The 25,739-nt window shown below is 43.6% G+C and overlaps 1 protein-coding gene across 1 annotated transcript in view; it reads right to left on the bottom strand.

Moving 5' to 3' along the window:
• gfod1 (glucose-fructose oxidoreductase domain containing 1) overlaps positions 1 to 23,824 on the bottom strand; it is a 36,563-nt gene extending 12,739 nt beyond the window's left edge. The window contains exon 1 of the mRNA XM_080417804.1: positions 22,961 to 23,824. Within this exon, the coding sequence (XP_080273930.1) occupies positions 22,961 to 23,213 (253 nt within the window). The 5' untranslated portion in view covers positions 23,214 to 23,824. The remainder of the gene's footprint in view (positions 1 to 22,960) is intronic.
• Between the last annotated feature and the right edge of the window lie 1,915 nt (positions 23,825 to 25,739).

Raw genomic sequence — 25,739 nt, 5'->3', positions numbered from 1 at the left:
ACACCACAGGCAATAATGATAACCATTGGATGATTGGACTATTAGTTAATAACAGAAAGAGGCAATTTAATCAATAGAGGACATTTGAATCTATACTGTTTGCTGAGAAGGATGGTAAAAATAGAGACCTGGCACGAGAGAGAGCTTATGGAGAGAGGATGAAAGGATCAGAGGAAAGGAGAGAGAGACAGAGAGAGAGAGAGACAGAGAGAGAGAGAGAGAGAGAGAGAGGGGGGGAAGGGAGGGAGAGAGAGAAATTGAGAGAGACAGGCAGAAAGAGAGACAGATTGGTAGAGAAAGCCAGGAATTGAGACAGATTGGGAGAGACAGTCAGGAAGAGAGACAGATTGGGAGAGAAAGCCAGGAATTGAGACAGATTGGGAGAGACAGTCAGGAAGAGAGACAGATTGGGAGAGACAGGCAGAAAGAGAGACAGATTGGTAGAGAAAGCCAGGAATTGAGACAGATTGGGAGAGACAGTCAGGAAGAGAGACAGATTGGGAGAGACAGGCAGAAAGAGAGACAGATTGGGAGAGACAGGCAGGAAGAGAGACAGATTGGGAGAGACAGGCAGGAAGAGAGACCGATTGGGAGAGACAGGCAGGAAGAGAGACAGATTGGGAGAGACGGGCAGAAAGAGAGACAGATTGGGAGAGACAGGCAGGAAGAGAGACAGATTGGGAGAGACAGGCAGGAAGAGAGACCGATTGGGAGAGACAGGCAGGAAGAGAGACAGATTGGGAGAGACGGGCAGAAAGAGAGACAGATTGGGAGAGACAGGCAGGAAGAGAGACAGATTGGGAGAGACAGGCAGAAAGAGAGACAGATTGGGAGAGACAGGCAGGAAGAGAGACAGATTGGGAGAGACGGGCAGAAAGAGAGACAGATTGGGAGAGACAGGCAGGAAGAGAGACAGATTGGGAGAGACAGGCAGAAAGAGAGACAGATTGGGAGAGACAGGCAGGAAGAGAGACAGATTGGGAGAGACAGGCAGAAAGAGAGACAGATTGGGAGAGACAGGCAGGAAGAGAGACAGATTGGGAGAGACAGTCAGGAAGAGACACAGAGGCAGAGAAAACAGCTGCATCGTGATGACCTCTCACTCTGCTGCATGGCTGCACAATATTCTAATGAACACCCATCCTCTCTGTGCACAATATTCTAATAAACACAGACATCTTCATGTCAAATTATAGCTGAGCCACAAGCCCACAGCGCGTCACATCCACAACACGTTGTGGGCTTGTAGATCAGCTATGTCTGGCACGCGACACGTCTAGGGGTGAAATGGTGATTTTTTTGGGGGGCGGAACGCTATTTTAATGACGCACATTTTACTTTACCTTAAGGTAGGAAACGTGTTTGTATAGGAAATTACTAGTTTTTAGCTTAGTTTTAGTCTGTTTAAACTAATGCAAATAATTCAAGGTATGTCTTGAATTATAGGAGCTGAAACTAAAAGTTTGCTTTGAGCGAGTATCTTTCTCTTCTTCGATGGTGGCTGAGGCATTGTTGTGTGCAGAAACTGTAGGATACTAGCAGCAGGGGGTACTGAAGCCATTCAGACAAAATGCTGTGTTGCTTTCCGTGTATGCGAGGAAAGAGGATGCATTTGCACACTCACTTATAAACCCGTTATGCAAAGTAGCCATTTGGGTGCTTGGCTGTGGCTCATGAATCGATGTAATTCCATATATGTTGCTGCACACGCAGCCACATATATGGAATTAATACTGTAGTTCTGCACACCTGCACACACATCACACGGTAGATATTTTGATGCGGTGTGGTGTGGTGTGGTGTGGTGTGGTGTGGTGTGGTGTGGTGCTTAAGCTGCAGTGGAAAAGGGGCTTAGAGGTCAGAGGTCTAAGGACCGTGCACAGCAACAATAATGCTAAGGAAGGAAGGATAGGAAGTGCTACTGTAATCTACACTACAAGTGTTTGCCAAAAATAAAATACATATATACACACACACACACACACACACACACACACACACATACACAGTAAAGTACTCGTCTATAGTGGACAGTTGTGAATGTATTTCAAGGCTCAAATCAAGTTACAGTAAATTAGATAACAAAGGCCCATGGCAACAGCTGGACTGAGGGGAAAAACCAGGTGGCTTAACGAGGATGCTAAACTCTTCAGTGTGACAGCCTAACACAATAGACCCTCCGCTCCAGAACGCCACAAATAGACCGACCGGGGAAAACCGGTCAGTCATGATCCTGAGACTAGACATCGGTGATGCTACCACGTGTTTCTCCAGTCTCCACCAAGGCAGAGGGTCAAGAGGAGGATACAGAGACTGGATATTGCAGTGTAGGAACGTAAAAGGGTTTATCCCAGTGTAAAAATTGACCCGCAAGAGAAACAAATTTAGATTTTTACTGTGGTGACATGTGGTGACATCATTTTAATGTCCAAAATCTTACTCTCACTGCCTCCGTATCTACGTTAGACAGAATATTATGAATTGCACAAAATATTCAGTGTTATGGCTTGGTAATCACTTGCACTTCCCTACTAACCCCCCGCCCCAATTAAAATCTCAGTGGAATCAAATTCTGAGCTCCCCGAGCACTCCCACCTGTCCTGTACCAGACAAGGGATGCCACCTGCCAACTCCCATACATCTCAGTGATGACAGATTCGATTATACATTCCCACAGTTTATTCTATTTTAATTCACCGACACTAGATTCCTACACAGATTCAAAGCACCATGGTAGACTGAATGGAGGCCAGGCTTGTACAGTCTATATACTACACTGAAGTATATAGAGCATAAGTGGTTAGCTGCCCCTGACTGTGAGTTTTGGAAAACAGGCTCAAAGCAGAGATATGGCTTTATACCATAACATATCTGCCAATACAATGACCCATGTCCATCGTAGTTGTCCTTTGTGATGGGCTTGCATGTCCAGCATGCATGTGCACTGGGGAATGGGGCGTGTACTAGTGATCTCACAGTCACACACACACACGCACACACACAGAGTGTCATCCAACACCGAGTCAGTGGAAAATTAATTAGCTCTGCCATTAAGAGCTTCAGGAGGCCTCAGCATTCTACAGATCTCACACAGTATACTATCTTTGTGGGGACATCAAAAGCATTTTCATGCCATTTTAACAGAATGGCCCATCTAACTCTAACATTAACCGTAATCACTGCCAAACTGAACCTCAAAATCTCTAACCCTATTTAAAATAACCAAAGAAATTACCCTTTTCCTCATGGGACCAGAGAGTTCCCACGAGGTCTACACCCGTTTGATCCCCACAACAACAAAAGTAAAACAAAAGACACACACATCAAAGAGCATGGGGAGAAAATAGGCTGATAATGGCTAACATTGAAGCCAAATATTCATGTGATTTAATTAACGACATGAACGGTAGCGTCCCTATTCTGGGCATGTCATAATAATCTGCCATTGGGTAAACAAAACAAAAATGCAAATGTTATGATGCATTGTGAGCTTGTAGATTGGCTATTTTCGGTTAAGAGATTTGGTGCAGAGGGGGAAAAAAGGGAACCAACTACAGACCCCTGGGGGACCCCAGTCAACAAGGTACAGTATATTGGGTTTAGATGGTTGTAAAAAAGGTTGTAAATAACAACATGTGTTGTTGGGAATTGATCGTTTAGAGTGGCGTGCTTCTAACCAGAAGGTTGCCGGTTCACCTACCACTGAAGTGCCCTAACCGACCACTTAAGTGCCCTTGAGCAAGGCACTAACTCCACAGCTGCTCCAGTGGAGCTCCCAGTGTGAATGTGTGTCACGGTATGAGTATATAAAGCAGGATACCTTGGATAGATACACAAATAAAAACAGTAACCTAAAACAAGATCAGAGGCAGAAGAATATTGACCAGCAACAATGGATGACTAAGACCAGTTTAGACCATTAGGGGTTCCAGTGCCTTACCAGTCGCCCAATACTGGTATGAGATTGGTCTCAAAGCAGGATTCACCAAATTCTTTATAATTCAAGGTACAATGTTAACGAGTCAGAAGCTAAAGTAGATTTTCTGTTGTTTTCAAATGCGGAAAGATCACAGTCCCTTCATCAGGCAATTATAATAAATGCATGATGGAAATGTGATAACATACCACTGACAGAAATACAAAAAGAAAGGATGTGGCATTCTGCACAGGTTTACAGGGTACAACAAGGTCACCCGTTCTTTTCCAAAATATTACAGAAGATGTTAGACCTAAATGCTTTTATACTGTAGTTTTATAAGTCAATCAGGTCTGTGTACAGAGATCCAGTTACTCAATAAAGCAGTGGCCTTAATTTACTTTCACTCCAATCACTAAAACGTCAAAAACAGAATCATTCTACCATGAAAATATTGTCATGTAAACAATGTATAATAAACAGAGAATGGGTATTCTTATCCTGCAAGTGCCTTGTAGTATCTATTCACTCTGGACTGACTGAACTGAAAATGAAATTATGCCTGAATGGTATATTAAAAAAAATGTACGTAGCCTGAAAACTTGGCTACAGTATATACTGCAATCAATTTTCAAACTGTGAAAAAGTCAGCGAGCCAGCGAGTTAAAAAGCCAGGGAGCACATCAACTGACTTGGCAGACGACAGGAACAGAGCAGAAAAGAGAGCCAGAGGCCCATAGTAACAGACTCGTCTTTCTGCTGATTATCCCAAATTGAATCTACCTTAAAGCAATTACAAAGCACGAGAGCAGACGGAGGGAGACAGAGACGAGAGGGGAACCAGACATTCTTGCCAGCATTGCTTTCTTGTCGGATTTGCCGAAAACAAGCTTCCCAGTTGACTAATTGGCTCTTATTGTGCGGCTGGCATGTCTCCTCAGTCCGAAATTTGCATGCAAATAGCATGCTTTGATAGCATTGATGGATGAACTCTTCTCTGACGGCGGAATAACGTTTGACTTGCCTGTCGCCTGAAACAAAAGCGGCACTGAAAACAGTGTCCCTGAACGGCAAACGGAAAAGTTTTATTATGAGCAAGGGGCTGGTATGACTGGCAATAATTGTATGGGGTCACCGGCAATAAAAAGACAATATGCAGTTTGCACTTATGCCTGTTGTGCTGCTCTACAGCAGATTACAAGTCAAACATGAAAATATACTGGGAAACACACATCTACTAAAGCAGTAAAGCTAGATATAATAGCATTTACTGTACCCCTGATGCACGTTGGTGGTAGGACCAGGTCCATTAGTAAATGGTAGGGCCTGTGGTACCGGTGTCAAAGAGCATTAGCCTCACTTAAAGCCGGCTTTCCCCTTCAGTTAATACTCTGATGCTGCAAGGAGTTTAGCATTCCCAAATGTGTGTAAGTGGTGCCATTATCCCATGTTACAAGAGCTGGCTGGCTACTACAGTATAAAGGTCCTTGCACACTGGTGCGTCTTTTCGTTGCGTTTTTTTTACAACAATGAAAAAAATTGAAAAAACAATGAAAAAAAATAAAACGCAACGAAAAGACGCACCAGTGTGCAAGGACCTTAAGAGATGGATACTCCATGGACTCTCTCTTTAATTTCAAAGACCCTCAGTCTGATATGCATTAGGCCACAGACCCCCATTTGATATGATTTTTATCTCTGGGAACCCAATCTACAGTATATACTATTAAATCATCAATGTTAATTTAACTCTGAGAACATAAGACTACAAATGGAACCAAATGGACCCATTAGGATCCATAACAGACCCGTAAGGGTCCATTTGGTTCCTAACTATCAATCATTTAGCTGGGGACCCCCTGGAACCTCTTCAAAGACCCCTGGGGGTCCCCAGACCCCATATTGAGAACCGGTGCAGTATATCACTTATTTTAAACAGAAAATGCATATACACCTCTAAAACATAGGCTAGTTCATGTGTTTGTGTAACGCCCAGGATTCAAAACCGAGTCTCCCTTTAGTTAGGGACACAAACATCTTAACCGCTAGCCTCCTAGGCTAAGAGGGAATCCCCCCTTGGCCGGGAAGATATTAGGCACTTGGTATTCAGGGAGAGGCTCGGAGCCACTCTGCTACATTTTGCATGTGTGTTGGCACATTAAATTGATTCAATTTGTAATTTGTAATTCAAGCGTTGTTATGATAATAAATATATGCAGAGTTATTGGATTGCATAAATTAACTACACCATTCAGCCCTCTCCAATTAATTATTGTGGCACCATAAATGTCACAATCATTATAGGGGGGGCAAAATGGTTGCTATGGTGCTCCATTGTGTGGCTAATTGGCCACCACAACAGCGTTCACGCGTATGAGCATCCCTGCACATTGCAGCCTTATGCCAATCGATTTCACACTAGGAGTCCCGGAGAATTAGTTTATTGCTTCAAACATAAGTAAGAATCTAACAAAAGTATATAGATTTTTCTATTTGAATACCCTGTTAAAAGTAGTTTTAATACCAGGAAAGATTGTGGCTTCTGCCTACAAATGCTAAGACGATCTTTACGCAAAAAGGAAATGGTTGTTGGTACAATGCAACCCTTCTTTTGACTGGGCTTTTACCGAGGGGCAGGGGGAGGGCCTCGAGACTGCTAATGCCTGATTTAAACACTTGAACCAAATTTTTTATCCTAAGATTTTGTAACCCATTTTTTCACCCAGTGCCAATTGCCTATGTAATCCTGGGCACTACTCTCCCTCTGCCAGCATAGGGAGAGCCCAGAACTGAGCTCATGCCTCCTTCAATGCATGAGGAGCTAGCAAGCCGCTTCTTATCACCTGACAGGGGGGAGTTTCCCCGGTTGGACGTAGCGCGTGGAAGGAACACGTTATTCCAACCAGTTCCTTTCCCCTCCATCAGGCCCCACCTAGGGTATGGGCACTGATGACGCAGAGGAGAGGACACATAGCTGAGTAATGTTTGATCAGGAGTATCTATACTTTGACTCAAGTACTGAGGTTGGGGTACTTTGTCCACCGCTAAAAACATCCATGCTAGGTACACCTACCAGTGCCCTTGACCACGGTACTGGCAGTGGCATTACAACTGGAGTTGGTCCCCGAGCGCTTGCACAGCGTCCTGCCCACTGCTCCTCCTTAGGATGGCTTAAATATAGAGGACAAATTTCCCCACGGGAACAATAAAGTCAAATCAAATTAGATATCTTCCTTTCGAAAGACACACACATGCACGCACACAAACACTCTACAAAGAGCGCATGACTTGTCACACGTGACATTGAGTTGATTCCTAAATCTTATTACGTCCCTACTACTATGAGACAGGAGGTAGCAGAGTGAACGGATTATATAAGCTACTCACTGTTAATTTAACACTCACAGTTTTAAAAAATATATATTTTTACACTCTCCAAGTTAAATTAACAGTCTGGATTTGCACACAATGTACAGGAGCTAATATAATTATGTAACTTATCATCCATTCAATACTTTACTGATACCGACTGTCGTTTGCACGGATATTGTTTCTACTGTTATCAGTGCATTATCTTCCTCACTGACACTGGCTGTACAGTGCTGTTACTGTACTGATGTATATTGTTGATACTGTATTGATACAGTGACTATATAGATATTGTTTGATTTGGATTTTTTTTTTCCCCCTCACCATTTCTGCTCAGTGCTGATACTGTATCCGTTACGGTCCTATATTCAAAGCCGCTTTTTATTATTGTTTCTTAACCTTAGTTATCTTGTCACTACTCTTAGCTGTATCTACTTTTTCCCTCTGTATCTGTACTCTGTAACTGCTGTGCTTAAAGGCCTGTCTGTCTGTCTGTCTGTCTGTCTGTCTGTCTATCTGACTGACTTTTCAATTATGAATGAACAGGTCAGTACTGTAGTTTCAGAGTAAAACAAAGTGACAAGTAAAATACAGTTTAGACACTTTTCCAACACTTCTCGCGTGTTGGAAAATACATTTTGAGTGGCCAAACACATCTCAAAATGTAATTGTGAAAATGTATTTCCCAGGTTGCAAAACACATTCCGATTCAGATTTGAGACTTTTTATCCCCCCTGCTTGAGTACAGTCCAATTAAAAGTCAACAAGTGTTACAGGCAGTCAGGGTCAGGTGATGTCTTCATTAGCGCACGTTCACAAGAAACGAATAACCCCTCTTTAGCCCAGGGGTTCTAAAACCTTTCAGTTTCAAGGATGCCCAGTTTGGTATGCATTTCATCACAGACTCCCAGAATCCCCCGGAGATTTACAGACCTTCAAGGGTCCATTTGGTTCTTCTTAACCATCAATAATTTAGCTAGGGACCCCCTGGAACCCCCCTCAAGGACCCCATTTTGAGAACCACTGCTTTAGCCCATGATGATCTTCAACTAAAATTAACTTCCCTCTTTAATGCACTGCAAAAAGATTACGGTGAAGGACAGATTAATCAGGACAGTTAATCCAAGGAAAATCTTCAGGGGGAACGCTCGTTTTTGGTTCACTCAACACGTCCTACTACGCGCAAGGTTTTACAACAAAGGCATGCTATTTTAAATCATTTGCGATTAGAGAACAAGGTCGGCGCTCCGATAGCGAGGCCCTGAGGCTTGTACTGCTTGTAAATCAGTGCTCCCTCCATGGGTTCAGTGAATCGCAGTGATTGGGGGCAGGATTTTGAGGTTATTTTTGCTTTGGGATAAGCATGGAGGGGGAAAAAAATTCTTGGTTAAGATGGTGTTGTCGGCATGGTGATGACACCCCTGCGCACTGTCATTACATAGCTGGGGTCAAAGGATGAGCAGGGGGGTGGGTGCAGTGAGAATAGAGAGACCATCAGAATAGTAAAGAATGGTGGTGTAGAGAGTGGGGGATGAGTAGAGAGCAACAGTGGAGAAGCTGGTGTGACCTTTGGGAGATAATTATGAGATGTATAACGGGTTGAAATAATCCTAGTTTAAGGGGGGGGAAAGACTTGAGTGGGTCTTTATTTGGCAATTCAAAGCAAAGCAATACACTATCCAACACTGGTATTTATGAAACAGAGGTGCCTATTCTTCTAGAAACTATGAAAGGTTAACAGAAGAAAGTTAACTGTCCAATCTTTACTGTGGTCAGGTCACTGATAATAAAGGGGTGACCATGTGAACAAACATAGATTGAAAGTCATACTTGCACATGACTGAAAACACAACTGAGTGTGTAGACCTCAGACTTGTATGCGTGTGAGGTTCTGAGTCACTAGCATCATGAGACTATGAGATAAACATGGACATTAAGTCACCCAAGTTAACCGCCGACAACAGTTCAGACATTGCTAACTGGTGAGACAGGGGGATGAGTTTGAACATCCTGCTTCATATTGCCTTTACCACTTTCAAAATAATAATAAACATTTTCGAAAATAGCCAATCTACAAGCTCCATTTGTATCTGTTGAGAGTTTACAGATTTGCTATTTTCACTATTTGTCGTACGACGAAGTATACAAGGGTTTAAGTGGGTAAATGCTGCCTTTGTGAATCTGCCCATGGCCGTTTGTTTGAGGAGGCATTTGTCCGGTTGTTGTTGTGCGCTAATTTGCTTTGGCGGAACATGTGTCTCACTGGCTCAACTTTGGCCTGGTACGGCCAGATAAGGGAACAGTACAATGATTCATTTATTAGTCTGTCTCTCTGTGGCGGAAGATAAACACGGAGGGAAAATAATGCCACAGCGTCTCCGGAGCGAAGCAGAAATAAACACATTGAAAGAAGGACAGAGCAAAAAACGCAGTAGCTGGAAGAAAGGAGATAATGACACACGTGAGAGAGGGGATAGGATATTGTAAACAAAGCGGATTCAAAATACACAACATTGCTGAGCATGTGGCACACACACCAAAGACCACTGAGAGACACGCAGCCAGGCACCCCATGAAGCAAACAGCAAAGCACCTCAAATCTCTCACCTCTCCAAGAGAAAAACATGGTGAAACATGGTGCATTCTAGTGCAGTGGTTCTTGAACATTTAAATTTCAAGGACCACCATTTTTGCACTCTCAGAGTTATGCAGACCTGTCCGGGTCCATTTGGAACCCCTTCAAGGAACCCTGAGGGGCCCTGGACCCCACTTTGGGAAACATTGTTCTAGTAGTGGGTGGTTTGTCTGAATAGCTGCAGAGATAACCCCCCACCTACTGCTACTACATGCAAAAATCCTTACTGTCCATCTCCAGTCAATATACTGTTAGTTTGATATCTGATTACTCTGCATGAATAGAGAGATGGTTGCCTCAAACTGAGCTTCATAGCCACCACTAGACTGCTATGTTTGTCTGCATTTAAAGTGTACAATCTGTGTTTGTAGATTTTACTTCATTGTTGTGTAACCTGCTGGCTTTGGCTGGCTGACTATTCCACTGGCAGGTCGGCGGACAGACTGAAGTGGGACCATCTGTATTTGATTGCCATTCAGAGACCTGTATTGCATATTGTCCTCCTATGATGAAAAAGCAACAAAAAACTGTGAAATCCCAGAGAGAGAGAGAGAGAGAGAGAGAGAGAGAGAGAGAGAGTGAGAGAGAGAGAAAGCCCTCTCCAATTCATTATTGTGGTAGTATAGTAAATGTCACTACTTCAAAAGGAGGAAAGTGGAGGAAATATTTAAAAACTGATATTTAGAACCCAACCACTACAACCGACGTATTCTTGCTCATGTAGGTTAGTCGAACAATCAAGAAGCAATTACTTTCTCTGTATATAAACAAATCTGCAAATAATTTCCAATTAATCAGACTAATCTAAATCGATCGAAGTAACTTGATGGTTTAAGTCGGTTTAAGTCAGGGACTTGAACCTCACATCAACATCAACGTTGACGACGTACACAAATACAAATACATCCATTTTCCCCTTATGCATCTACAGTACAGAAATGTGTACATGTGCCATTTGCGTACATTACCTACAATAAAAAGCCTTTCTCTTCACTCTATCCTCCTCACTAACCAAGCCACAAAAACATACAAATCAGAGTGAAGATACGGATCCCACAAGGGACCTCAGCACCAGCTGTGTCATCTGATCAGCAGCCCCGACTGCTGCCTCTGATGTCTCCTTGGTGTCACACGTGCACCTGCCTCCTCCGTTCCCTTGTGACCAATTAGGAGAACACGGGCAGGCCCCGGTCCCGAACACAAGGCACGTAAAAGAGACATCTGAGCGAGACCATTATGGAACAGGTTCACCTTGGGGAATAGGGGGAACGGGGAGGGCAAATATCAGCTGAGGACACAGAGACAGACGGAGGACGGGACGGATCGAGTTCACAGTACAAAACGATGCAGCGATGTAAGGCCATCCGTTATATCACCTGACCTCTGTTTTGAGAGTTGCACAATCAGTGTTTGCCCACACCGATGACGGGTGGATGGATGTGGATGGATGGATAGATGGATGGATGCATACATACTGTACACACACACACACACACACACACGTAGACATTTTAATTGTTTTTGAAAGGCACGCAAGAGACAGCCAGACAGTCACAAGTACAGGACTGACAGTTGTTGGAAGTATAACCTACGTATATTATCTTTCCCAATAACCACACTGATCATGCAAGCATCCATGTTTTGACATGCTAAGCTAAGCCTGCCCAACTTAACAATAATGTGCAACCAATACTCACTGAGTCGTGTAAACTTGCACACACACACACACACACACACACACACACACACACACACACACACACACACACACACACACACACACACACACACACACACACACACACACACACACACACACACACACACACACACACACACACACACACACACACGATGAGTGGGTGTGTTTCAGCAACATTGGTCTTGTCCTGTGAAATATCTTCTGGGGTGTTGCGTCAGGGTGCAGCAAGGTGTGTTCACACGCAGTTCACACTCAGATAAATCACCTTACATGTGATGACATGAATGATTACATGCACTTCTGTAATAATAATATTGTGGCTTAAGGTCATTATCTCCACCAGGCCGAAGGCGGGTGCTGGTGATTATGTTTGAGCCTCCATTTGTCTGTCTCTGTCTGTGTGTGTGTGTGTGTGATTCCGGGGCTAATCAATGCAAACTACTGGACTGATCAGTGCCACGTTTCTTGTGCACGCTGCCTGCCAGTAGGCCCAAGAAAGTCAATCCTCAGGTATTTTACAAATCGCTTGTTGAGGAGCCTCTATAGAGCACACTTCTAAAAAGCACTTTCACTTCTGACAATAGGGAGCCACAAATGCAAAATTATGAACCACATGTCAGCAACGTAATCTTTCCCTTCGCATTCCTCGGGTTCCGCCGCCTGTCACCCACAGCTTGCATCGGGCCAACAACACTTTTCCATTTCTTGAGAGGTGAGATGTTTGATGTTGGCTGTCTGCTCTAATTGCTTAATCATTTTTATGTCAACTTGGACAGAGATGGGGGCAGATGTCATTCATATTCCTGCCCGAATTTGTGTGCCCAGTCTGGCCCTGTACAAACATAACAGACACGTAAGGCCTTAATCATAGCCCCCCCTTCCCCCCCGGCCCTTTTCATACATGTGCACAACACCAAAACAATCAGTTGAAGGGGTTTGAGTGAGCATGCCGGCAGACCAGCTCAAGGAAATTAAGTTGTTATTTGAAATGAATTGTCATTTTGAGATGAAGACCTTCTCTCTGACTGTTATGGCTTATGGTTCTTCATACCTATCCGCCCCCAGCCCCCCATCAAGTTCAATAGCACATGGAGAATCATGCCTTTACTCTGAATGGAGAAAAGGCAGCATTTTAGATGGAGATGGGGGTTGGATAGACTTTTCTCTCTTCTTCAGAAATGGATGTTGACTGACTGAAAGAGCTTCCCCGCTCTGCCATTCATTTGACAAAGGCAATTTCACAGGAACTCTGACAGGCAGACTCACACACATTCATACTATATACACGCTCCCAGGCTGTCATTAGCATGTTAATGGAGGTCCAAGACAGCAGAACATGAAGTGATAAACTCTTTGTATTGAACCAAGCAGGGACCTTGAGAAGGAAAGCTTGGGAACTGGGAACACACGCACGCACGCACGCACGCACACACTCTCACTCACACACACTACTCTGAAGAGGTCAACTGAAGGTGATAAGTGACCAAAACAGCTATGAAGAGAGCTCAATCCCAAGGTCATAATCCATGACAAAGGCTGACCAGATGCACGGGGAAATCAAACTAAATCACATATTATAGACAGGATCTATTATCTTAACTACAGCCGGTCATGCTAAAACATTTCAGTTTTACTCTTTTACTCTTACATACATAAATCCAACTACATTATTTTACTATCACTATTAGCCAACCACAAAAACAGCATTACACAGTCCAAGCATTTTGACTTTCTCCTCTTACAAGTACGGGTGCAACAGTTGAACTAATCAATGTAATCGATGAAGAATTATCGATTTTAATAAAATGATCGCTAATCCACATTTTCCAAAAATTACCTTTTTTTAAATGTTTTCAAAAAGACTTTTTTTTTACAAGCTCACAACGTGATGTGATGCGTTGTGAGCTCGAACATCGGATGTTTGCTATTTTTGTGCGACACTTGTAGGTATAAAATAGGGCGATTAACTGGATAATCAGACTAATACATTATGTTGATTATAAAAACATCGATTATACTTTATTTGTTGATATGTACAGTATATCAAAAACACGCTTCTCGATTATTCAGTTAATCGTAAAAATCGATAATAATCGCGAAGAAAACACTCAATCGCTGCGGCCAAGTCCAAAAACAAATTGCATGCATGCTTGAATGCACCAACCAGTGGGAAGTGAAGTTGCATAAGACTGTCAGTGTGGTGGGAAGCTCCAGTGGTGATGATGTCTCCTCCATGGTGTTGCCTTTTACAGTGAGGGAGGCTATATATAGCACTGCACCACAGGTCAGCCCTCCAGCTCATTACTACACCATCATCATACACAGTTTGACATTCAACTCCCAAAGCAAAACGTCACATTCTGTTTACCATTGGACAGATACACGACCTCATCACAATTAACACTCCTCTGTCTCCACTCTCCACTAACCCGAGCGATATATCTGTGTGGCCGACATTTGGGCCGCTATTTGAATCGGCAATTATGCAGCCAATGTGTTCCAATTACACTTTGTTGAACAACGGTGACGTACAAAGATAGCGAGAATAGCTGATTGTGAGCTTGTAGAGCTGCAATTTTCGCTATTAAAAGAATCTTCCATTAATTGTAATTGAGGCAAAAGTTTTAAATAATGTTGATATTGATTTGAAATCAAATCGCCCAGCCTTACTCCTCTCCACTGTCTCTGGAATATATATTGCAGTGGTTCCATAGGGTATCCTGACAGCGTGTACATACATACTGTAAGACAGATGCTTGGGGGATGTTTTCTATTCTCAGGGTAGATGTAAATATTACAGGGTTTTATAACCTACTTTGCCACCAGTGTCACCAAACCCCGTCAGACTGTCACAACAGAGGCACTAACATGGACTAAAACCATCTGTGTTCATTTTTACACTATCAAAAGGTCAATTAACACACTTGTATCATCAGTCATGATACTGTACATATTCCTCTAAGTCCCACGCGCCCGCTTGAAGTTAAAAGGTGGCCGTGCCTTTTTGGTCGCGGCTCCTAAAATTGTGGAACTGCCTACCTCTACTGATTAGGTCTGCACCCTCAGTCCTTGGATATTTTTAAAAGCAACCTCAAAACGCACCTGTTTTCCCAGGTGTTTTAAAAACCTCCAGCCTTCGTGGAGAAATGGTTGGACACTGTGCTCCCACATTTTAACCTCAGCTATTTGGTCTTCCTGTTTGGATTCTGTATTTGATGCTTTTTGTGTCTTTGATGTCTTGTGTGTTGTGAATGTGATTTTCATGCTGTGCAGCACTTTGGCTGGCCTTTGGTTGTATTTAAATGTGCTTTATAAATAATATTGACTTGACTTGACTTCCCCCCCTCTGGTCATTTTTTTTATAAGTCAGACTGAATTAGATACCTGAGTCCTCCGTCATGATATTAGCACCTAAATATAATAGGCTTTCAACATGTCCGTGATGCTCCAGTGCCTCATTCATTCCTTCATTCTGCTGATATGCCCTGCTACCGAGATCCCCCGGACCTGCCGTTAATTGTTTGGGTAAAATAAACACAATATTACTTTGGATATACACATGAAAGCATAATAAAACACTTGTTTACAACGTGGTCCTGCACATAGCAACCATTGTTTCTTCCAACTGGGAGGATATGATAACGGGGCATTCCGAGTATTCCTTGAAAGGCCTTTCAAGGAATACAAGGAAAGAAAATGTGTAGTTATGTAATTGTATGCATAAGGACCAAAGGTGGCTATTCTTGGACTGGCCCGTCTGGTCCAGTCAGCAGGGGGTGAGGAAGTGTCTGGCTATGCGACTGGGTGGACAGTACACTCGACCTGCTACCTGATATCCTCCGTCACTGATGACACACACGAGAGAGAGAGAGGAGAGAGGAGAGAGGAGAGAGGAGAGAGGAGAGAGGAGAGAGGAGAGAGAGAGATGAATAGCAGAGGGGTGGTGACACAGAACAGGAAAAACACACTGAAGCAAGTGAAAGGAGGAGAAAAGGTCAGCTAGCTAAGATAAAGGTCAGCTAGCTAAGATAAAGAACAGCTATTGTGTGTGTGTGTGTGTGTGTGTGTGTGTGTGTGTGTGTGTGTGTGTGTGTGTGTGTGTGTGTGTGTGTGTGTGTGTGTGTGTGTGTGTGACGAGATGCATTTCCATTTCCTGCATGTTGTTTTTTGGTTTTTCACTTCAGCAATAGCAGAACTCGTTTCATTTCTCAAACTGTGTGGTAATGTGAAGGTGTTATGAAGAAGTGGCACCCACGCTGACTACCGCTAAGTTTCTACACCTTACTTTCACACTCAAATTACAAACAGGGGTTTTCCGTTTGTTGCAGTCCTAACAGCTCAAATACAGACTAGGTCATGTGCTACACACGAGTAACGGCGTGTGTACAACTCTTTGTGTGTGTGTGTGTGTGTGTGGGGGGGGGGGATCACACACACTCAAACCCCCCCTATAACTTCCTCCACCCACTTACAAAATACACCAGCATAAAGGAAGGGAAGTGCACCTGAAACTCTTGCTCATGTTACAATTCAGTCAAGCGCTCAGATTCCTCCACAGTATCTGGCCCACATTCATGCAATACATACTAACTATGAACTTACAACTAGATGGTAATCGCAATGCATTTTGTGTCTTATTATTATCCCCTCTAGTCTTTTACACTGCTGAGTTGACTGTACATGACTTGTGCAAAGCACACAGTAATATCCAGAGTTGTAAATGCCAAGGGCAACAATGAAATCAATCAATAAGAGTTCTTATCCAGTGTCCTTCTTCGCAGGACCACTTACATTTTGACAAGAATAGCAATATAACACTTTCATGAGCCTCAGTCGCAGAGACATAACTCTTAACTCTTTCACGTGCTGCAAATGCAAAATACTTCTGCTTTAAGTTTTAATCATGAAGTGTATTATGCAACAGATATGTCATTCCTCTTGCTAAAAGAAACGATGTGCGGTTTATCAAACCGGCCATGAATGTATTGCTTTACTTTGGAAGAGTGCGGATCCTCCACCTGTCTGTCTCCATATGGTTTAATAAAAAGTCTTCAGAAAAAAGAGTTTAATCTCAATAGAAAATGCTGGACTGATTTTAGCAACTACATGGAAAATATCTCACAGTCTGTGGTGGGTTGATGAGTTACTGTATATTTCACATAATTATGCATAATTTGGTTGAATGTTGTATTAATGTGTACAACTGATTTTTATTTAATTATGGGCCTTGTCTGGGTAGGGTGTGGGATGACTGATCTTGTGGGATTTACTTTTAATTATTTGTGTGTATATATATATATATATATATATATATATATATATATATATATATATATATATATATATATATATATATATATATATATATATATATATATATATATATTGCCTCGATATTTCATCTGTTACTAAAATTCAATAGGGTTAACAAAAAGTCATAATTCATACTTATCACACAGTTTTTCCTCACATTTCACAGGGAGACTGTGCCACACACCAGCTCTCAGGCCTGGGGAACATTGGAATTGCTAATATATTCCAGGGCATCTATAGCGAGAACAACCAGAGGGGCTACACTGGCTTAAGAAATAACACTTTCACAAGCAGTCGGCCAAGAAATGCTTGGGGCTCACGTGAGTCTATTCTTTGAAAGCAAAGTGCTGTGTGTGTGTGTGTGTGTGTGTGTGTGTGTGTGTGTGTGTGTGTGTGTGTGTGTGTGTGTGTGTGTGTGTGTGTGTGTGTGTGTGTGTGTGTGTGTGTGTGTGTGTGTGTGTGTGTGTGTGTGTGCAGACAGTGTGCTAGTTCTGGTTCTCAGAGGAGCGAATTCCCTGTGAAAGCCTGTGTGACATCAGATGCCTCAGGAATGCTATAGTAGTGAAGAAGGGGGGGAAACAGGCAGAAAGAAACCTCTATTGAAGGAGAGATGTGGCTCAGCAGGAAGGACTGGTTTTCTGTAATGAAACCGACTTCCCTGAATTGAAAGGGATGATCCCTCGACACCTGACATGCATGTGACCCATCTCTCTGACTTGTGCCAATGTCTTCCTTCTAGCTCAGAGTTTTTTTAATCCAGAATCAGAAACAGAAGCACTTCATAGCCATATCAAAACATCCACAGAACTGACTGAACTAGATGCTAACCGTGCTTGTCCAGCATCTCAGTATCGTTGAGTCTTTGTTCAAATGTCCATTTAAAAATGTATACTTTATCCCAAAGTAATAACTGGCAAATAAAGATTTTTTTTAAAAACTTTTTTATAGATTAAAAAATAAAAGACATTTTAATGTTGGACACTTTATTGTCAAATACTTTCCATGCCTTAAGTCCACATTCCTATGTGACCGAGATTAGCCTGCTGATCAACTTGACCCATGATGTAAGCAAGAAGCTTGCAAATAGCGATACTAGCAATACCGATGACTATCACCACACCACACCTACTGTACGCCCTGACAGAAGAGGAAGCTGGTTTAGCATTCCTCTTTGACCAGACTTTCTAATCACCACGATGACACAGCTTTCCTGGCAGTCATTCAGCATTACTCTTTGAGATGGAGTAGTCACCTCGCCTTGAGTCAAACAGCATTTGCAAACAGGTTTACGGTTTGTTTTGACAATCGTTAGAAATGATTAGAAAGTGAATTTAGTATACCTAGAGCACTTTTCTGTGATTTATTGACTGCCGGTTTGAATCAGTCCTGACTCTGAGACAGTTAACCCCCACTCATCCAGTGAGCAGGTTAAAGGAGTAGTTCACCCAAAAAAATACTTATTTTCTATCAATTGCACACCCCATGAGGCCTTGAATCCATGGATTCTTTTTTGTTTTTGTCGCATTCCTAAGCTAATAATTTGATTCCCGTCTCCTACCGGCTAATGTATCCGGTAGGAGACACAAAGTAGATTATTTGTGTCTCCTACCGGAAATACACACGGTCATCAAATTATTGTCTTAGGAATGCCACAAAAACTAAAATAAATCCATGAAATCAAGGCTTCATGGGGTGTGTAATTGATAGAAAATAAGTCATTTTTTGGGTGAACTCCTCCTTTAACCCCCACTCATCCAGTGAGCAGGTTAAAACAAAGATGTTAACAATCAGCCTACTTAAACAAAGATGTTAACAATCAGCCTACTTTCAAATGACAATTTCCCCTACACCAGGCTGTGGGCTCAAAGGCAGAGGGAGATCAGGGAGTGGATGGGAAGGAACAGGCGGTTCTGGAACAATGCGACCACAAGGAAATGGGTTGAGAATGGAAGAGAGAAAGAATGGCCATGGTGGCTGGCTGCTGTGCAGGTTGAGCCGAGTTCACCGTGACACACCATCAGCCGTTCATGGCTCAGCAGGTTCATTCAGAGTTAGAATGTGGCCCAACAGCTGTCGTCATGCGAGCATCGACGTGGAAGGGAAACTAAAAGGAAGGGCCATCGATTGGGATTTGTTTTGCCCGACCACAAGGAGGGGGAGAATGAGGAAGTGAGCCTGTAAGCCTGTTGTACTTGAGGTGTGCGTCTCTGTGTGTTTAAGAGTACAGTGCATCATCATGCGTTTGTGTGTGCGACGTGCATCCTTTTGTCGGCGTGTGTGTGTATTGACATTAGATGAGTGGTATGAACAAACACTGCCTACTGCAACCGAAGCCTTTCCCTTTCATTTGCCAAAAATTCCACTCTAGGGAATCGACCAAAGCAAACAATCCAACAAGGCTACAGTGTGAATGTGAATGCGTTGCTGCGGCACTGACATGACAAAGCAGAAGTGAGAAGTTTATATTGAGTGTTGTCAAGATACCTTATGGAAGCTTTCAAAAACATTATAGAATGCTCCTCAGTACAACGCACCTGATACAAATTAATAAGAAATTACATGAATATAGTAAAACACAAATTAAGGGCCAATTAAAGACCATTCTGGTTGCCTGCAAAATATTTTTTTTTACCTTGAAAAGATTCTTGGTTTTGATCCAATCAACTACATAGATGTAATTTAACTATATTTGAGGAGTGTTTCTGAGTATTTGATGTCTATTGTGGGCATGCATTCTTAAATATCTCAAACCAGCAGTAACAGGGCTAGTCTTTTGTACTGTGGCTTACTTGACATGCACTGGTCCAACATTGCACTAGATGTGAATTACGCCTCATAAATTCAAATCAGCCCAGCCTGGACACAAGATACGCATGTTCTATAAGCCTACACTCACCCTCGTCACCTCTCCCACACACACACACACACACACACACACAGCGGTCTGCTTTTCCTGTCACAACCAAGTCACGCTGCTTGCCAGAACTGTGACAAATGATGCGTGACAATTGACAAGTTAAGCAGAGCAGTTAACACAGTCATAGCAGGCATTAGTTTCACCTTAGATACACCAGTTCTATATGACAGAGAAAATACTGTACATGTTATTACCATCATGCTGTGTTTTAGCCATTTCTAAGTCTCACCTAGTTTACAAGTAGTTGGTTATTTATTACTGCACAATGCAAAGAACAAGTGATCCCCATGCCAAAAACAACAGTTAATGAAAAGCCTATTGAGTGGGTAGTCCTTCATTCCTTGTAGTAAGCAGACTGCACAATGGATCGAGGTTGCTCACAGATGTTGTCTGTCATTACATTTAGATGCTCCCACTCAGCACCTCTCCTCTACAGCTGGGTTCCATCAGCACCCTCCAAGCATGGTGGGCATTATGGGAATTCCCATTTATGTACTGTACGCGCATAGGTAGCTAGTACATAAATGTCTAGCAAGTCAGTCTCTCTCTAGTACAGCAGTAGTAGTCATGTGGAGGTTATTGGCATAGGGCAAGGACGCACATTTGAAATTAGCACAGTAACGATCATGTTTATCGTCAGCGCAATTAATGGGTTTGCAAGTTTTGACACAGCAGCAGTCAGTACAGCTGGCATTAACCATCTTATATACTTTGTTAAAGATGGTTCCCTAGGGCTGCTTTCCCCTTTTTCCCCACAAAAATAGCCGATCTACAAGCTGACAACGAATGGTCGCCCCAGAATAGGGACACTATGGTTCTTTAATTGGACTGAAAAGGTGGGCCTAATTAAGTGGGACAACCCACCACAAGAAAGAACACTGGATTTTATTGCATTTTATTCCTCTAGATTAGAATAGATCATCTGCGCGCAGAATCCAGCCTGTGCGGTCTATGCGGTGAAGAAAATAAAGGGGAAGAGGGCGGTAAATGTTTGCCGGTTAGACATGGCTGTCATTAAGCAAACTAATCAGTGGAATATTGTTGACACACCCACATCAGGAACACCACACCCACGGTGATGGTATCACTTCACAATAGGGAATCTCAGCCCTGGACAGAGTTTTCGTTAGCGCCTGCACTGGTTATGTATGGGCCTAGTGTGCAAGTTTACCACCCTCAAAACAGAAGCCCCCTGGCCTGGCTTACAGGACGGATGTCAATTTTGCATTATGTATGCTGTTCCACAGATGATGCCTCTAAGAATAGTTGAATGTCTTCGTATCATGTTGAAAAGGGACTGAAAGACACCTCAGAAACAGACCGGTTTAAGATTCTAATTTGATTAGCTGTTCCCCTGTCGTGTTTGGCTGGAATGTCAGGTCTTTACAGAGCAGGGACCAAAGGCACCTACATACCATTTCTTTAGAACTGTACCACTTCTCCCAATTGAGCGCTCCAAAATAAACCACATTGCTCCAGATTTAAACTAGAACAAGTTCTGTCTTCACACACCTCTCTCTCTCTCTCTCTCTCTCTCTCTCTCTCTCTCTCTCTCTGTCTGTTTCTCCCTCTCCGTCTGTCTGTCTGTCTGTCTCTCTCTGTCAAGATGGGTAAATTCTTAACACATTGAACATATTGATCTGGCTTAACCTGTAACCCTTATTTGGGAGAGAATATGTATGGCAGACCGACTAAACAGAGCTTTATGCAAATGCAATATCGATGCAAGACCTGTGCTATATCACAATCATCCTATCCCAGAATGCTCGCTGTCAGTCCAAATCCCTGGTCGGTTAAGAGAGAACACACACACACACACACACACACACACACACACACACGATATGAAATAGAATAGTCAGCAAACTGCAGCTATACAGTACAGCCCTACTGGGCTGAGCACCTTGCTCAAGGACAGCAGGGCTTTCTTTATCCTTCCAGTCACAGCTGGAATCCACGCTCCTGTCAGCATTGAGAAGGATCAGTTAGCCGACAAGAAAGATGCAGATAGTTGCATTACTTAGTACTGACATGAGTCACATCTGTGACGCACAGCCACAGTCATTAATTAGCCACACCTCATATTACCAAAAAACACAATCCACCAAAAACTCACTGTAGTACATTAAGTTGATAGTATAGTGCACAGTAGGCTACTGCTGCTGTAGGCCTGTATGGCATTATGCCACAATAGGTTACAGTCTACAGCATGGGGTCTTCAACAGGGGGTCCTCAAAGTTACTACAGGGGGGCCACCAAATCTGTGTGTGATAGGATCCTTTTTTCTTTTTTTTTTACAGTAACCACTTGAACCCTAGCATCCCTATTCTGAGGAGAACTTTAGCCAAAATAGCAGATCTTCCAGTGAGCTTGTAGATCGGTTATTTTCGGCAAAGAGGTTTGGTGTAGAGGGGCAGAGTGAAAGATCAAGTATTGACGGTTTAAGTGGTTAAATGTCTGGAAAATACACACTAAAATAAAAATCCAACATACACTGATGATAGTGCTGTCAAAGTCTATGAAGCTGTCTAAGAAATCTATGAACATTTTTAATCTGCAACACAATTTGATACACTATGTAGTGGTAGTGGGGGGTTCCTGCTTCATCTCTCTCTCAGCTAAGGGGGTCCTTGACCTGGAAATCTACACCATTGGTTCTCAAAGTGGGGTCCGGGGACCCCCAGGGGTCCTTGGGGGGGTAACAGGGGGTCCCCAGCAAAATGTGTGAATATAGCATCACAATAATGTTACACTTTGGCTATTAAAAAATAGCAGATATACAAGCTCATAGCGCGGCACCGAGTGCCGCGCTATGAGCTTGTAGATCGGCTATTTTTGAAAAATCTTGAGGATCCGTGCCAATCTTTGAATATATTTTTCTTTTCAAGCGAATATTTTAACACAAATCTTTGCTTCTGGGGGTCCCTGGCACAACATATTTTCAGATGGGGGTCCGCGGCCAAATATGTATCGATTTGGGCGGTCCCTGGCATGAAAAAAGTTTGAGAAGCACTGATCTAGACTACACCATCAGCATCCTGTTGTGGGGGGGGGGGGGGTACCACCACCAGAGGACCACCAACCAGGGGAGTGGGGGACTCGACTCACCCAGCGTCTTGACGGCGATCTGCCGCGTCAGAGGCGGCGGCAGGTTGATGCACACCAGGTCCACGTCCTGGTGCAGCAGCACGTCGTCGATGCGGCTCGTGTAGAACGGGACGTCCATCTCCTGGGCCAGCTCCTCCGCCTCCTCCTGCGTCCGGCCCCACAGGGCTCGGACGGAGAACCCCTCGTTCTTCAGCAGCGGGATGATCACCCTGGCGGTCAGGCTGGTGCCGAACACGCCGACCCCGGGGAGCATGGTGGCTCCGGGGCTCCTCCGATGATGATGATCCAGATCCACGTTTGTTTTTAGTTGTTGTTGTTATTATAATACCGGATGAACGGGAGATCGTAAGCTATGGTTGTTGTCGTTGTTGTTGTTGTTGTTGTCAGGATGGCCATCCAGTCCACCTGCGCCCTGCTGCATCGACCCGCAGCTGTTGTGCATTCTCGCGTCGGGCTCGCATCGGTGATCCGGTCACCCCGATTGCACTAAAGAAGCCAGAATTGCCAACCCACCACCACTACTACTAATAATATATAACAAGTGTGAATGTAAAATGCACGATCCGGTTCTTCAGCCGTCCGTCCGTGTCTGACACCGATCCACCACCGTGCACTGTCTGTGTGTGTGTCACAGAGCCGCCGCCGGACTGGAGGAGCCAATGAAGGAGGACATGTCACCTTCTACGCTGTGTTGTTCCTGCAACGCCCTCCTCCTCTTCTGACATTAACATCATTGAAGGAGGGAAATCGAGTCAGAAATTCCTTTCAGTATCGAAACGATCAAGGCTGTCAAAATATAAACACTCTCCTCTCCTCTTCGCTGTCTGTCTGTCGGCCTCTTGTGCTGGGCTGGTATCGATGTTGCAACCCCAGTTCTGCACTGTGCAGAGCTGCTGCTGCTGCTGCTGCTGTAGCGCACATATCAGTGTTGCCAGGTCGGCTGGTTATAAGCGACTTTGGGCTTGTTTTTCTGTAAACGTTGCTTGTAAATATTGGTAGTTCCGTTTTTTGGGGGGGCTTGTTTCTAAAGTGTACTTGCTTATTTAGGCTTGCTGCACAATTTGTTTTAATTATTTTAACCAGTGGTTCTCAAATACTTTAATGTCATTTGGACCCCCAAATTAGTGGCGGCCTTTCCTATGTTTCACCCGTTTCAATTGAAACGGGCCCCCAACCTCAGGCCCCCCCGCTCTCCCCCAAAAAATAAATATATATATATATTTTTTGACTCGCATACCAGTCCGGGGCCGCCTCTGGCTGGCCGACGTCCAAGAATGTCATGCAAGAAAGAAGAGGATGTAGATCTGATTAAATCAGGGCTCAGCTCAAGTGAATCATGTGAGTGAGTTGTTTTAGTGTCTGTCCATGGTGGAAGTGCAGATAGCCTAATTAATTGAGTTCGAAAATGCATCATTATGGATTGTGGAACCAACTTCAGTCCACAAATTATTTTTTATTTTTTATTTTTTGCATATGGGGTCCCCATATGAGCTCTTGAAACGGGCCCCCAGATCATTAAGGCTGCCCCTTTTGTCCCCTAACCCCCATCTGAAAATGTTTTGTGCCATGGAGCCCAGCATACCAGATATGTGTTGTTGCTAGAATGTTTCAAAAATCTTAAAAATATTCCACATTTCATGATTTTTTTTTTTTTTTAAATTGCAGATCTACAAGCTAGCAATGCGACACGTTGTGAGCTTGTAGATGGCTATTTTAAATATACAGTATACAGGTTTACCATTTAAACTTAAGTGCTCACAATGGCCTAGTAAGTGCCCTAGTCGCTTCTTTTGGGCTTGTTTTCCTAGACCTGGTTGCTTATTTCTCTCACAAAGTTTGGCAACACTGGCTATAGCGCTCATACACACGCACGCGCACACACACACACACAGGCACACGCACGTGACGCACACACACGCGCGCACGCACACACACAACACACACACACACACACACACACACACACACACACACACACACACACACACACACACACACACACACACACACACAGTGCGCTCTCCTACCCGTTTTAACCCTTTCACTACAGCCTGCTTCACTGACTTCAAGGCACTGTCTTGACTGTGACTGGTATGGGAATGGGGGCGATGCAATCTACATTTATCGCCATAGACGACTGGTTTATTGGCCAATAGGTCTATAATAATTGGGAATAGGCCACATTCTCAAGCTTTTTCATTTCAAGGACCCCCAGTCTGATATGCATTAGGCCATGGCCCACGGACCCACATTTGAGAAGATTTTTATTTATTTTTACCCCTTTTTCGCCCCAATTTAGTTGTTATGGCAATTAATTCCTCCCCAGACACATTTCTGTGTTGTCACTGCTGTTGTATCTTACTGACTCACCTACCAGTGAGGAGCCCCCACCGGGAGGACGTAGAGCCTTCGTCGCCAGGGCCGGCGTAAGGGGGGGGGGGGGGGGGGGGGGGGGCGCGGGCGCCCCCTCAACCGGACCATCACACCCCCTCAGTCAAGACTGCCAGTTAAAAAAAAAAACCTTCTGGTACTTTTCAATTAATAGTGTTTCGGCATCAAGCCTTCCTCAGCGTGTTAAGAAAGTGGTCAGTAGTGTTGTGTGTACCAGGAGGGACTGATAGACTAGCCTGGGACCAGACTAATCTGCCAGTGTAAAAAAAAAATTGCCCTTGGCGATTTGGGTCTGGCACCGCTCCGTTGTGAATCCATTTCCTGCTCCCGAAGTCTGGGGTGACCAATCAGGGCCCAGTATTAAAATATGGGTGACTGTAATTGGTAG

Source organism: Gymnoscopelus braueri, assembly GCF_963280865.1.
Source record: "Gymnoscopelus braueri genome assembly, chromosome: 21".
Lineage (NCBI taxonomy): Eukaryota > Metazoa > Chordata > Actinopteri > Myctophiformes > Myctophidae > Gymnoscopelus > Gymnoscopelus braueri.
The sequence above is the reverse complement of the archived record's forward strand: the minus strand, read 5'-3'. Positions and strand labels throughout refer to the sequence as shown.